Source organism: Panicum virgatum, chromosome 9N, assembly GCF_016808335.1.
Source record: "Panicum virgatum strain AP13 chromosome 9N, P.virgatum_v5, whole genome shotgun sequence".
In the NCBI taxonomy this organism is placed as follows: domain Eukaryota; kingdom Viridiplantae; phylum Streptophyta; class Magnoliopsida; order Poales; family Poaceae; genus Panicum; species Panicum virgatum.
In genome coordinates this window covers 38528389-38541157 of record NC_053153.1, presented here as the reverse complement: position 1 = coordinate 38541157, position 12769 = coordinate 38528389, and the positions used below count along the sequence as shown (strand labels likewise).

The window sequence follows — 12769 nt, the reverse complement described above, 5'->3', positions numbered from 1 at the left end:
GATCCGTCACCGGTCTTCTGACCTAGGCTTCTAGGCTCTTAGGCTTAAGGTTTTGTTTTGCTAGAACCGTTCTTGTGAGGACGACGATGTAATAATGCTTGCTTTGTGTATAAGTGCATGATTTGGAGTTTTGTTTTGCTTCTTTAAATAAAATGTTTAAAATTGTTTTGGGTTCATATCTTGGCTCTCTTCTACCTCATTCTCCTTCATCTGCTCACCATTCTTGTCCAAGATTCGTTCTTCTAACAATCAGAAGGTAAACACCAGGTCAGGAGGAGGTCAAGACATCCCAAGCACGAGACGTGCTCACATAATTAACCAGCGGAACCAAGTGCCACCTCCACCACCAAACCCGGAAATGGAACTGTTCCTAGCAGCTCAAATGCAGCTTTTGCAAAATCTCACCGCCACTGTTCAGAACCTACAAGCTCAGCAAAACCAGCAACCACACCAGATGCATCAGCAACCTAGAGATAAGCATCGGGAGTTCATGAGCCATCATCCCCCAACCAAGTGGATCCTTTGGATGCTGATAATTGGTTGAAGATCATTCGCAAGAAGCTAGATATAACACAATGCAATGACCATGAGAAGGTCTTATATGCCTCGGGACGTTTAGAAGGATCTGCAGCTAATTGGTGGGATGCTTACACCGCTGCACACGCCAATGCTGATGCCATCACTTGGGAGGAATTCAGGAATGGTTTCCATGAACATCATATCCCAGCAGGTGTAATTAAACTCAAGCAGAAGGAGTTTTTGGCTTTGAAGCAAGACAACATGTCAGTTAGTGAGTACCGGGACAAATTCACTCAATTGTCTCGTTACGCGCCCAACAAAGTTGATACTGATGAGAAGAGACAGGATCGTTTTCTGGATGGTTTGATAGGACCACTCAACTATCAACTGTAGAGTCACACATTCTCGAATTTTCAGTCACTGCTGGACAAGGCTATAGGCTTGGAAAGCAAGCACAATGAACTTGGTGAACAAAAGCAGAAGTTCCAATTTCAGGGACAATCCAGCACAATACTCGCCCTTGCTACAACTCGTCTGGAGGACAAGGTGAAGGTTATCAATAGAACTAGCAGTTTCCGCGAACTCCTCAGCAGACCCAACACTTCAACCAGCAAGCGCAACACACTCCCAACCAGCAGCAAAACAGTTCAGGCAAGACAACATGTGCACCAGTGCGGCCTAATAATCCAATAACGCCAATTCATCCAAATTGTTTTTTTCAGATGTGGTGAATTGGGGCATTATGCCAACATCTGCCCGACGCGCAACATGCAGACTCCTCGGATTGAGAAGAACGATGGTCAGAGAACTGGTCAGCAATCAACATAAATGGGAATCCTAATTCTCAAGGCAACAAGGGTCAACAGCACTACATGCGTGGTCGAGTGAATAATGTGACAGCCAAGACAACTCAAGACACTCCAAGTGTTGTGTTCGGTACGTTCCTCGTCAATTCTTAATCTGCAGTCAGTTTTATTTGACTCTGGAATTGGAAACATCACCAAAAAGTCAGTCGGAGAAAAGTAATCAGAATGTGTGAAGTACATTGGAATCATCATTCAAAGGATGAAGCTACTTGAGAAAAAGAAGACAAGCTTTTGCAGAATTCTCTCAGTTGTTCTCTAATCTCTCCGAATCTCGAGGACGAGATTTTTTTTAAAGGGGGTAGAGTTTGTAACACCCGAATTTAAATCTTGTTTGAAATTCGAAAAAAAGAGATTTATTCAAAAGATGTTTGTTAAAAAAAAACTTTCTTCTCCCGCGAGGCCCAGTTGACCCATTCTTCTTTTTTCTCTCTCAGCCCAGCTCTCTCCAGCCCAACCCACCTTCTCTCCCTCTCTCTCACTAATGCACGGGCCCCACCCGTCAGGGGTTTCCCCTACCTCCCACCGGCCTCCCTCCCTCCACGTAGCGCCGCCCGAGCCGCTCCCTTCTCGCGGCCGCTCACTTCCTTCTCCTCTGCGTCGCCACCTTCAATGCCTTGAAGTGCCTCCGCCAACTCCTCGTCTTCCCCTTCCTTTAATCCTTCCTCGATCAGAAATGACCACACATCTTGGCCTTAATGGCCGGCTGTCGAGCTTCGCTACCCCATTCCCTCCCCGCCGACCTCTCCTCTCCTCCCTCGGTCTATAAAAGGCGCCATGAGCCCCTTCCTAGCTCCTTTCCGAGCTCCCGCACGCTTTCCCTATCCTCTTGCGCAACACAGCGCCGCCGCCATCCCGAGCTTGTCGTCACTGCCGTCGATCTGCCGCCTCGCCGCCCTTCCTCACTAAACAAGCACCGCAGGGGCTCTGCACTGTGGTGAGCTACGCCGCCGACCCTTTCCCCTTCTCTGTCAGTCTCTCTCGCCAGCAATTCCTCGCCGGACTTCGCTCGCCGCACACCACCGCCGTGCACCCACCTCCGGCCACTGCAGCGCCACCAGGACCCCTCCATCTTGTTCGCCTCTTCCTTATCTCTCTCCCTCCCCTTTCCCCATGTCGAACTGAGGCCGGAAACACAGAAACGCTTTTCTCCGACGAAGTTCCGGCCATCCGCCGCCGCTCGCCGGCGTGTGTGGCCGCTGGCTCCGCCCAGCGTCGAGCCGAGCCGCAGCCCAGCCACGAGCCGCCTCGGTGACCGTCCGATCTAGATTGGATAGCCCAGATCCGCCCGAGATCCAAGTCAATATCCTTGATACCGGTCAACACTTGGTCATTTTGCAAAAGAGTCCCTACACTTTTTGGAAATCAACCTGCCGCCCATCTCAGTTTAAAAATAATTCAAACAAGGTCTTTTTTCTTCCGTTTTAACCTCTGAGCTTTTGTAAAATTGAACCCCCATCCAAGAACCCTCTTTTTGCAAGTTAGCCCCTGCATCTAAGCTTTATTTACATTTTATCCCCTGGTTTCTTCATATCTAACCCCTTGGAAGTTCTAATCTTTCACAAATAAGCCCCTGGAACATTGTTTTGGCCATATCTTTCTCGTTTCAACTCCGATTTCAGTGATTCTAGCGCCCACGCGATCCTTGCAACGTGTACAACATCTTTTTCACCAAATCTTCCTCTCTTGCAATGTGTTGTTCCCTATTTTGTTGTATATTTTTTTCTTGTGTGATCGTGTAGACAACACGCCGTTCGAGGGAAATCAGGAACAAGTATTCGAGGAAGAGAAACAGCAGTTTGTCAAGGAAGGCAAGTGGACTTCTCCCCCTGCATATTCTTTTTTGTCCCAATAATAGAATGATAATTCACTTTACTTTATTGTTGAATTGCATAAATTTTATGGGACACCTATTAAGGATTTACCTAGTTTTTTACCCCAAAACCTTGAACACCGGGTATATCTGTTGGGTATAAATGCTTAGTTGCTTAACTTCGGGAAGGGTGCTATCATAATCTTTTAATAAATGTTAAACATGCTTTATTTATGTTATATTGTGGTTAATACAAGATCATATGACTTTAATTGGAACATGGAGAACCACCCAGGAAAATAGTACAACCACAAGGACCATATGGCTCTAGTCTTGGCTGAATAATTAGATACTCTAGTTTGAAGTGGTCTTACCGAAAGGGCAAGAGAGGCAGCGGTTGTCAGGGTATAATCCAGTCCTCTTGGGAAGTGGGCTTTGCTAAGACACTATGCCCATTAGGAAGGTTTATACTCTGCTACTGCTCCGGAAACCTTAACTGACTACTTCTTACTAGGGAATCTTTGTAAAGGCCTCGTAGCGTCCCTATGCAATCACACCTCGGAAGTGTGGTATTGTGCCGGATCAGCACAGCGTGATTGGGTCCAAAGTTCTTCTGAACTTTTACGCGACTTGTGGGTAAAGTGTACAACCTCTGCAGAGTGTTTAAAACTGATATATCAGCCGTGCTCACAGTTATGAGCGGCCTGGACCCTCACATGATAATTGAACTTGAAGAATGATTTAATCTGTGGTGCTTTGGCTTTATAATGTTGGATCCTTTGTGATCTTATGCTTAAGTGGGTTGGTATAAACTTATACCTATTAAATAGGTGCTCACTAATAAAATTTGACCAACTAAAATGCTAACTGCTATAAACCTCAGCCTTTCATTGATAGCCTTGCATCTTCCCCCACTTGCTGAGTACCAACCATAAGTGTACTCACCCTTGCCTAATTGCTGATCAGAAGAGAATATTGAAGTGGAGAACTACAGCAACTTCAAGGAGTTCTAGGTGTGCGTTCACCAGTCAATTGCCCGTGGAATTGGATGAAGCTTTGTTGAAGATCTCATTTAGGATATCGGTGGAACGTCTAAAAACTGTCGTGTCTATTTATCGGAGTGTAATAATGTTATGTACACTCTCTTTTGCTTACGTTTTGGACATTGTCTTTGATATATTTCACTTATGACGTCTATCATATGTGTGTAAACTTGATCCTGGCGCACATATGAGAAACATCTGATTTCTTTCTGAAATCGGGTGTGACAGGAAGCAAGAGGACGGGGAGCTCGTGAGCGAGCTCCAGCTGCATGGCCAGCTGGGCGAGCTCCAGCTCCACCATGGTCCGCGGACGATGCATCTGCTCCTCTGACGGACAGCAGCGCGGGCGAACGCATCTGGTCCCCCAACTAGTGGCTGCGCCAGCTCCTCATTGGCGGCCGTGCTGGGTCCTCCCGCTGACAGATGCGCCTGTTCCTCCGGCGGGTGGCCGCGCTCTTCCCGCGAGCCCCTGGTCGGGTGGCTGCGGACCGTAGCAGAGCTGGAACTCGCCCAGCCGGTCTGGATTTGGCTCGATTTGGCTCATCTCTCCATGGATTTGAGGAGATGAGTACTTAAATGGATTTGCAAGATATCAACGAGTTTCGATTGCAAAGTGATTGAGTTGGGATTCAACACGAATTTCGCCCAGAAGTGATCGGTTGTTTTGACGAGAGAGAAGGGGAAACGTGAAGGAATAGAGGAAGAAGATGGGGAAAGGATGCTGGCACGCGGGTCCCACAAGATAAGCAGATAACACATTTTTTTACCATAACATAAAAGTTTGCTTTTTAGAAAAAACCACTTTTTCCCACTCGTGTAGGAAGAACCACTATTGACCGATGAAGAAGCTAAGATTGTTTGTCCATAATATGTATATATTTAGTTTTCACATAAAGAGCACCAGTTCCTTATTACGTTCTAGATCATGAAAAAAATAAAACACTAAAGAAGAAAAGTACAAATGGGGGGCATTGAATGTTGTTCGTTTCTTTGTTTCATTTCATAATTCATATATACTTCACCCATACAAAAAAAACAAAACAAAAATCAAATTTTGAGTCTATCATAAATCAAACTATCCTAAATTACAAATGAGTACCATTAAATATATTTTTGTAGTTTAAATCCTTAAGTGACTAATCTTGTATGAAATAAGATTGTGTGCCATATACAGTTCTCTATAACTTTTAATACTCATCTACGTTTTAGCCGCTGCAGCGCGCGGGCATATTGCTATAATAAAAAATTTCATACTCTGATGCCCACTTTGACTCCGCCGACGAGTCTCATTCCTCGTTGGAGGGGCACCGTGTTTACCAACTTCGACTCGAAGGGACGCACGCACACACCGTGCTAGGGCTCTCGTACAAATCTCGCGGAGTACTGCGCACGCATCGTCATGGCAAGTGACAAGACGTGCACGTTCCGCTCGGATGCCGGCGATGTCCTCGTGAAGATTGCAAGGATCGACAGCAAACTAGTGAGCGAGAAAGAGAGCGAGGCTGTACTCGATTCGCACCTGCAGTTGCAGGCCATGCCGATGACCTTCGAGGCTCTGGGGTCGGAGACGACCAAGATCGGCCTGGCTATCAACGCCTAGAGGAAGACCGCGCCGTCAGAGAAGGCGCGCGAGGTCGTCGCGGCGCTCTACAAGGGCTGGAGGGCTCTAGCCGATGAGCACTTCGTCGTGCGGCAGGCGACGGCGCCAGCGGCGCCCACTGGCCACGGGAGGCTTCGCAGCTAGCGTTGAGGCTCCAAAGGTTGATAAAAGCATCACGTGTTCATCAGCGGTCAAGCCGATGTGGAAGCATCATGTGTTCATCGCCGGTCAAGCCGATGCGGTCAGCCGGGCCGAACATTCGAGTGCGGGCAATCATCCAGTGACTACAGCGTCGACGAGCATCGAGGAGGAAACAACACTGGAGACGGCGATCTACAAGTGGTACAACGATGCGGCCCTCGTCAAAAAGCAGAGGAGCATCCGGCTGGTCGTCAGGAAGGCAGAGGAGGGCTGCGCCGTCGTGCGGCACCTCATGGTCCGGCAAACGGTAGTGACGCCGGATTCGAGCTCAAGGCCCAGTGTCTCCAACCAGCAGTCCTCCGCCTCCCCACAGACAGCGAGCCACCATGGTCCGGTCATTGCTGCCATGTGTGTCTTCCCAGCGACAAAGCGAGTCATCCTCGACCAAAGCGGCTATACCACGTTGCCAAAACCCATAGGTTCGGGCGCACGGAAGATTGGCAAGACTGGCAAGGCTATCGGTGCAAGATTGGCAAGACGGAAGATCTAGAGGGGGGGTGAATAGGCCTGTTTAAACATTTCCTGAAAAACTTGGCAGAAAAACGTCAGGTTCGGATGATCCGGCCTAGGGTCGGATGATCCGGTCCTTGTCAGGCCCGGATGATCCGGCCTAGGGTCGGATGATCCGACAGGGGGAAAGAATCTTGCTCGAGATTTAAAATTTACTTATCTTTTGACGATTCCCTTTGAATACATAAATTTGACACACAAAAAGATCTTTATCTACTTTTTGAGTAAAGAGTGTAGAATCGGTTTTGCCCATTACAAAACTGTTCTTGAGAAGAAATTCCCTAAGGCATTCATACCATGCTCTAAGAGCTTGCTTAAGCCCATAGAGCGCCTTATGAAGCTTTAACACGTAGTTGGGATGCTTGGGGTCTTCAAAGCCCGGGGGTTGCTCTACATAAACTAGCTCGGAGAGTGGTCCATTCAAGAAAGCACTGTTGACATCTATTTGATATAACTTGAAATCATGATGAGCGGCATAGGCTAGCAATATCCGAATTGATGCAAGCCTAGCCACCAGAGCATAGGTTTCACCAAAATCCAAGCCTTCAATTTGAGTGAAACCTTGAGCAACCAATCTAGCCTTGTTTCTTGTGACAATGCCGTGTTCATCTTACTTGTTTCGGAAAACCCACTTGATTCCAATGACATTTTGCTTGGGTCTTGGCACTAATTCCCAAACTTCATTTCTTGTGAAGTTGTTCAACTCTTCTAGCATAGCCATTACCCAATCCGGATCACTAAGTGCTTCATCTACCTTAAGAGGTTCCAAAGAGGAAACAAACGAGTAATGTTCACAAAAACTTGCTAAGCGAGAACGAGTAGTTACCCCTCTTCGGATACTCCCAAGAATATTGTCAACGGGATGATCCCGTTAAACACTTTGATTCACTCTTGGATGAGACACTTGGCATTGTGATTGAATAGATTCACCATCATCATCTCTTTCAACTTGAGGTGCTTCTACTTGAGTTTCTTCACCTTGTGCTCCCCCTTGATCCATGCCATGTTCTTCATCGTCACCATGATCATGACTTTGATCTTGAGGGACTTGAGAGCTTGATGGCTCAACTCTAGTGGATGATGATGGGTCGTCATTTCTTGCTTCAATCGTAGCATTTCCCTTTTCTTCTCGTGGCTTTACTTCACCAAAGCCCATTCTCATGATTGCTAGATTTGGTGGTTCTTCATTATCTACAAGATTCATATCAACTTGCTCAACTTGAGAGCCGTTGGATTCATCAAACTTCACATCTACCGTGGTCCCAACAACACCGGTAGTTTTGTTGAAAACACGATTGGCATATTCATTAGTACCATAACCAAATAGAAAACCTTCATCAACATTTGGTGCAAACTTTGAGCTTTTGTCTTTCTTGTTAAGTATGTAACATTTGCAACCAAAAACTCGAAAGTAGTGCACCTTAAACTTGTTACCGGTGATTATTTCGTAGGGTGTCTTGCCCAAATACTTGTGGATATAGAGACGATTGATGGCATGACACCGTGTTGATTGCTTCGGCCCAAAAGATATCCGGAGTTTTATACTCATCAAGAATGGTTCTTGTGGCTTTAATCAATGTCCTATTCTTCCTCTCCACAATTCGATTTTGTTGAGGTGTATATGGAGCGGAGAATTCATGCTTGATTCCCTCTTCATCAAGATATTCCTCAACATCGGTATTTCGGAATTCCGAGCCATTGTCACTTCTAACATTCTTGATCTTCAATTCAAATTCATTTTGAGCTCTTCTAATAAATTTCTTGATAATTCTTTGTACTTAGTTCTTGTCATGCACAAAGAATACCCAAGTGAAACGAGAAAAATCATCAACAATAACAAGACCATATTTGTTACCGCCAATACTAATGTAGGTGATTGGCCCAAATAGAACCATGCGTAGAAGCTTCAATGGTCTTGATGACGTCAAGATGTTCTTGGGAGGACGTGGAGCACCAACTTATTTTCCGACTTGACATGCACTACACAACCTATTTTTCTCAAATACAACATTGGTTAGTCCTAGGATGTGCCCGCCCTTTTGAAGTTTGGCCAAGTTCCTCGTGCCAACATGGGCTAGGCGGCGATGTCAAAGCCAACCCAATCGGATTTTGCCACTAAACAAGTCTTAGGCTCAATTTTCTCCTTAGAGAAATCAACAAGATAAACTTTGCCCTTTAAAAGACCCGTAAAAGCAATAAAGGAATCCTCCCTTCTAGAGACGGTCACACCCTCGTTAGTAAAGAGACAATTATAGCCCATCATACAAAGTTGTGAGATGGACAAAAAATTGTATCCCAACTTTTCAACCCAATAAACATCATTAATTGAATTATTATGAGCAAGAGCGATTTTACCCAAACCGATCACTTCTCCTTTGCTATTGTCTCCAAAGACAATAGTTTCTTTAGGTATATCATCTGTTTCCAATGAAGTGAACAAGTTCTTCTCCCCGATCATATGATTAGAACAACTACTATCAATCAACCATGCGCTTCCACCGAAGCAGTATGCTTACAAAACAAAGTAAGGCTCAAGATTTAGGTACCCAAACTTGTTTGGGTCCTTCAAGGTTAGCATAAGCCATCTTGGGCACCCACACACTCCTCAACTTCCTTGTGTGAGCACCAATGTACTTGACCACCATCTTCCCATTTTGAATCACCACGGTATAGTCAATAGAGTAGTTGCGTGATATGGGAGGTCACATTCTTGTTGCTTGTGTTGACTTTCATTGTGTTCTCTACCTTGTTCTTACCTTAATCAACACTCATCTTTGTGCCATGGTGAGCCATGGTCATCAAATCACCAAGATTTGCTCCTTTCTTCCAAAGAGGGATGGACTTGCCATTCACAATCTTATAACCATTTGCATTATTTCCTCTTGTGTAGCCAAGTCCATCATAAATGCTTGGAAACTTTTGAGCCGTGTTATAAGCCTGGTGTGATTCAAAATCACTCTTTGGCTTAAGGTTTCTCTTTCCAACTAGCATGTTCAACTTGTAAATTTGAGCATCTTTGGCCTTGATTGCTTCTTCTAGCTTGGCAAGGTTAGTAACACAATCATTTATATCATGATTATGATATTTCAAGCACCCTTTGCTAGTGGAGGCATTAGAGTCAAGAGTAGCTTTGAAATTAGACTTGGTTTTCTCCCAAAGAGTGCTATAATTCACTTCGAGATTTTTGTAAATATCTTCAAGGCGTGAATGCCTCTCTTGAAGTTTACTATGAGCATTCTTTAGGCTAACAAGTGAATCATTTGTCATGGCATGATCCTTTGACATTCTCACATTTGAGTCATTGGCAAGAGACAAGTCCATTGCCAATTTCTCAACCTTATTTTTTTCCTTGGCTAAAGATTCTTCTAGAGCAAGGTTTCTCTCCTTCTCAAGGATGAGCAATTCTTCTTGTTCTCTAAGCATCTCTTTCTTTTTCTCTAATTTCTCCATAAGTTTTCTTTGAGTTGAGCCTCCTCTTCCTCTAAATCATTTTCTACTTCACTAGATATGGAGGTAGGAGAGGATGGAGAGTTGGCATAGTTTGATACCTTAGTCCCTTGTGCCATAAGGCACATAGGGCTTCCATCTTCATCATCGTAGAGGTTGTTTAAAGAGCTTTGGTGTTGATGATGTAGAGAGCAAGGCAAGAGATGCGGTGCCCTCATTGTCGGAGTCGTTGCTAGACTCCCACTCTTCACCAACATGAGCCTTGCCATGCTTCTTGTTATACTCTTTGCTCTTCTTTTTGTACCTCTTCTCCTTGTCATAACTCTTGTCCTTGCCCTTGTCCTTGTGCTTCTTGTCTTCATTTTCATCATTGTCATTTTGAGGACAATCCGCTATGAAATGATCTTTTTCACCACACTTGTAGCATGTTCTTTGTTTGGTCCCTCTCTTGAAGTTTCTTTTCTTCATAAATTTTTTGAAGTTTTTCACCATCATGGCAGCTTCTTCATCGGTGCTATCTCCATCACTTGACTCAACTTTCTTCTTTTGCTTTGACGATTTCTCACTTGTTTCAAACGTCTTGCTAGGTTCGGCCTTGAGAGCAATAGTCTTGACTTCATCTTGACTAATTGACTTGGCCACATCTAGATCATTCATCTCATGAAATTGCAACTCATTCAACAAGTTGATTGGCTTCATCTTTCTATATGATTCTTTGCCTCTAATGATGGTTGCCAACATTGAATTTTTGGGTGCATATGCTCTAAGCATCTTCTTAGTGACCTTGAAATCATCCCAATCTTTGCTACCAAGAGTTCTAATCTCGGTAACTAGAAGAGTGAGCCTATCATGCATTTATTGAAGGGTTTCATCCTTCTTCATGACAAATGCTTCCAACTCTCCTTGAAGAAGATCAATCTTTCCTTCTTTGACTTCATCATTGCCTTCATGTGACATTTGGAGAGTTTCCTAAATCTTTTTTGCACTTATCATTCCTCTAACTTTGTTGTATTCCATTGTGTAAAGAGAACTTTTGATGACTCTCACGGCTTGGGCATTGCGAAACAAGTCATGCTCGTGTTCCGGATTAACCACTTCGCCTTCTCCGAGTTGAGGCACACCAACACACACAATGGTCCAAAGATGTGAGTTAAGTCCATACAAATGCACTTGCATGTCATCACTCCAACGTGCAAAATCGATTTCTTCAAAGTGAGGAGGTTTGCCCATTGGAACGGTAGAGAACGAGAGGTTGGAGGATTGAAAATTTGAGTTATCGTATGTACGAGACATAGAGTGAAATCCTTATTGATCCTTCTTCATCTTCTCATTAAAAAGAGCTAGAGCCTTCTTTTCAACCCTTTCACGCATCTTCTTCTTGATCTTTTCTTTTCGCTTGATTGCCTTTTCTTACTCAGTCATGTCACCTTCAACATCACTGACTTCGAAGTCACTATCATTGACTTCGTATGCGGATGGAGCACCACTACTACTTGCGGAAGTCTCATCGACCATAGTGTTTTTCCCTAAGCGGTTAAGCCTTAATCAAGAGATTAGGCTCTGATACCAATTGAAAGGATCGACACTAAGCCTAGAGGGGGTGAATAGGTCTGTTTAAAAATTTCATGAAAAACTTGGCAGAAAAACGTTAGGTTCGGCTGATCCGGCCTAGGGTCGGATGATCCGGTCCTTGTCAGGCCCGGATGATCCGACCTAGGGTCGAATGATCCGACAGGGGGGAAAAATCTTGCTCGAGATTTAAAATTTACTTATCTTTTGACGATTCCCTTTGAATACAAAGTTGATAAATAATGTAACCAAGCCTGTGAGTCACTTTAGCACAAAGGAAATGCAACTAACAAGTAGATCAAGTCAAGATTAGCTCACAAACAATAAATACAACAAAAATGAAATTGACACAAGATTTATCCCGAAGTTCACTCCACAACGGAGCTACGTCTCCGTTGAGGTGCTCACAAAGAGCAGGGTTGCCCTTTAACCCTTTCCCTCACTCAATCAACCACTTAGGAGGATTGAGGTTCTCACTAGCAAAAGTCCACAAAGGACGGGTAATACAAACTTCCGGAGGCTCAACCACAAAGGAAAGGGAGCTCACCGGCACCTCTAACCGTCTAGGAGCAAAGCTCCAAGAGTAACAAACGCGAATCGACGAATCGAGATTGCTTCAAATGCTTCTTGAGATGAAGTACTAGCTCACGGAGTGCTCTCGAATCACACCTCGAAGCTCACTTCCTCTCAATCCCTAGGTGATTCCTTGCAAGAATCAAACTCTAGGATGGAGAGAAGTGGAGAATTTAATGTTTTGGAGTCGAGGTTGGTCGAGGAGAGAGAGAGAGGAAAGTGAAGGGGGCAAAGGGGTATATATACTCCCACCCCCGAAAGTGACCGTTGTGTGTTTTCTGGTGGTTCCCGGATCATCCTGGGTAACCTCGGATCATCCAGGGTCGTGATAGAATAGGCAAAAACACACTCAAATTCCTAGGACCAGATCATCCGGTGTAGGACCGGATCATCCGGCCTGGCCTTCTTCCAGACGCTCAAAAGTCACCAGGTCCGAATCATCCGGACTTACTCCGAAACTCCTGGCACTGTTTGGCCGAATCATCCGGCCCAGTGCAGAAACTTGTGCTGTGAATTGTTGTGGGTATTTTCTCTTACGAATATCATCTCAAATGAAGCATTCCAACAACCAAAAATTCATTCGAATGCGCCCCCCTTAATAATACGGTGAATCATATACTCAAATTCAAAC

The 12769-nt window shown here is 44.8% G+C and overlaps 1 protein-coding gene across 1 annotated transcript; it reads right to left on the bottom strand.

The window, feature by feature from the left end:
• Nucleotides 1–10140: 10140 nt before the first annotated feature.
• On the bottom strand, nt 10141–10851 carry LOC120689002 (pre-mRNA-processing factor 40 homolog A-like). The gene has a single exon (XM_039971354.1). The coding sequence runs from the start codon at nt 10849–10851 to the stop codon at nt 10141–10143; it is 711 nt and encodes a 236-aa protein (XP_039827288.1).
• Between the last annotated feature and the right edge of the window lie 1918 nt (nt 10852–12769).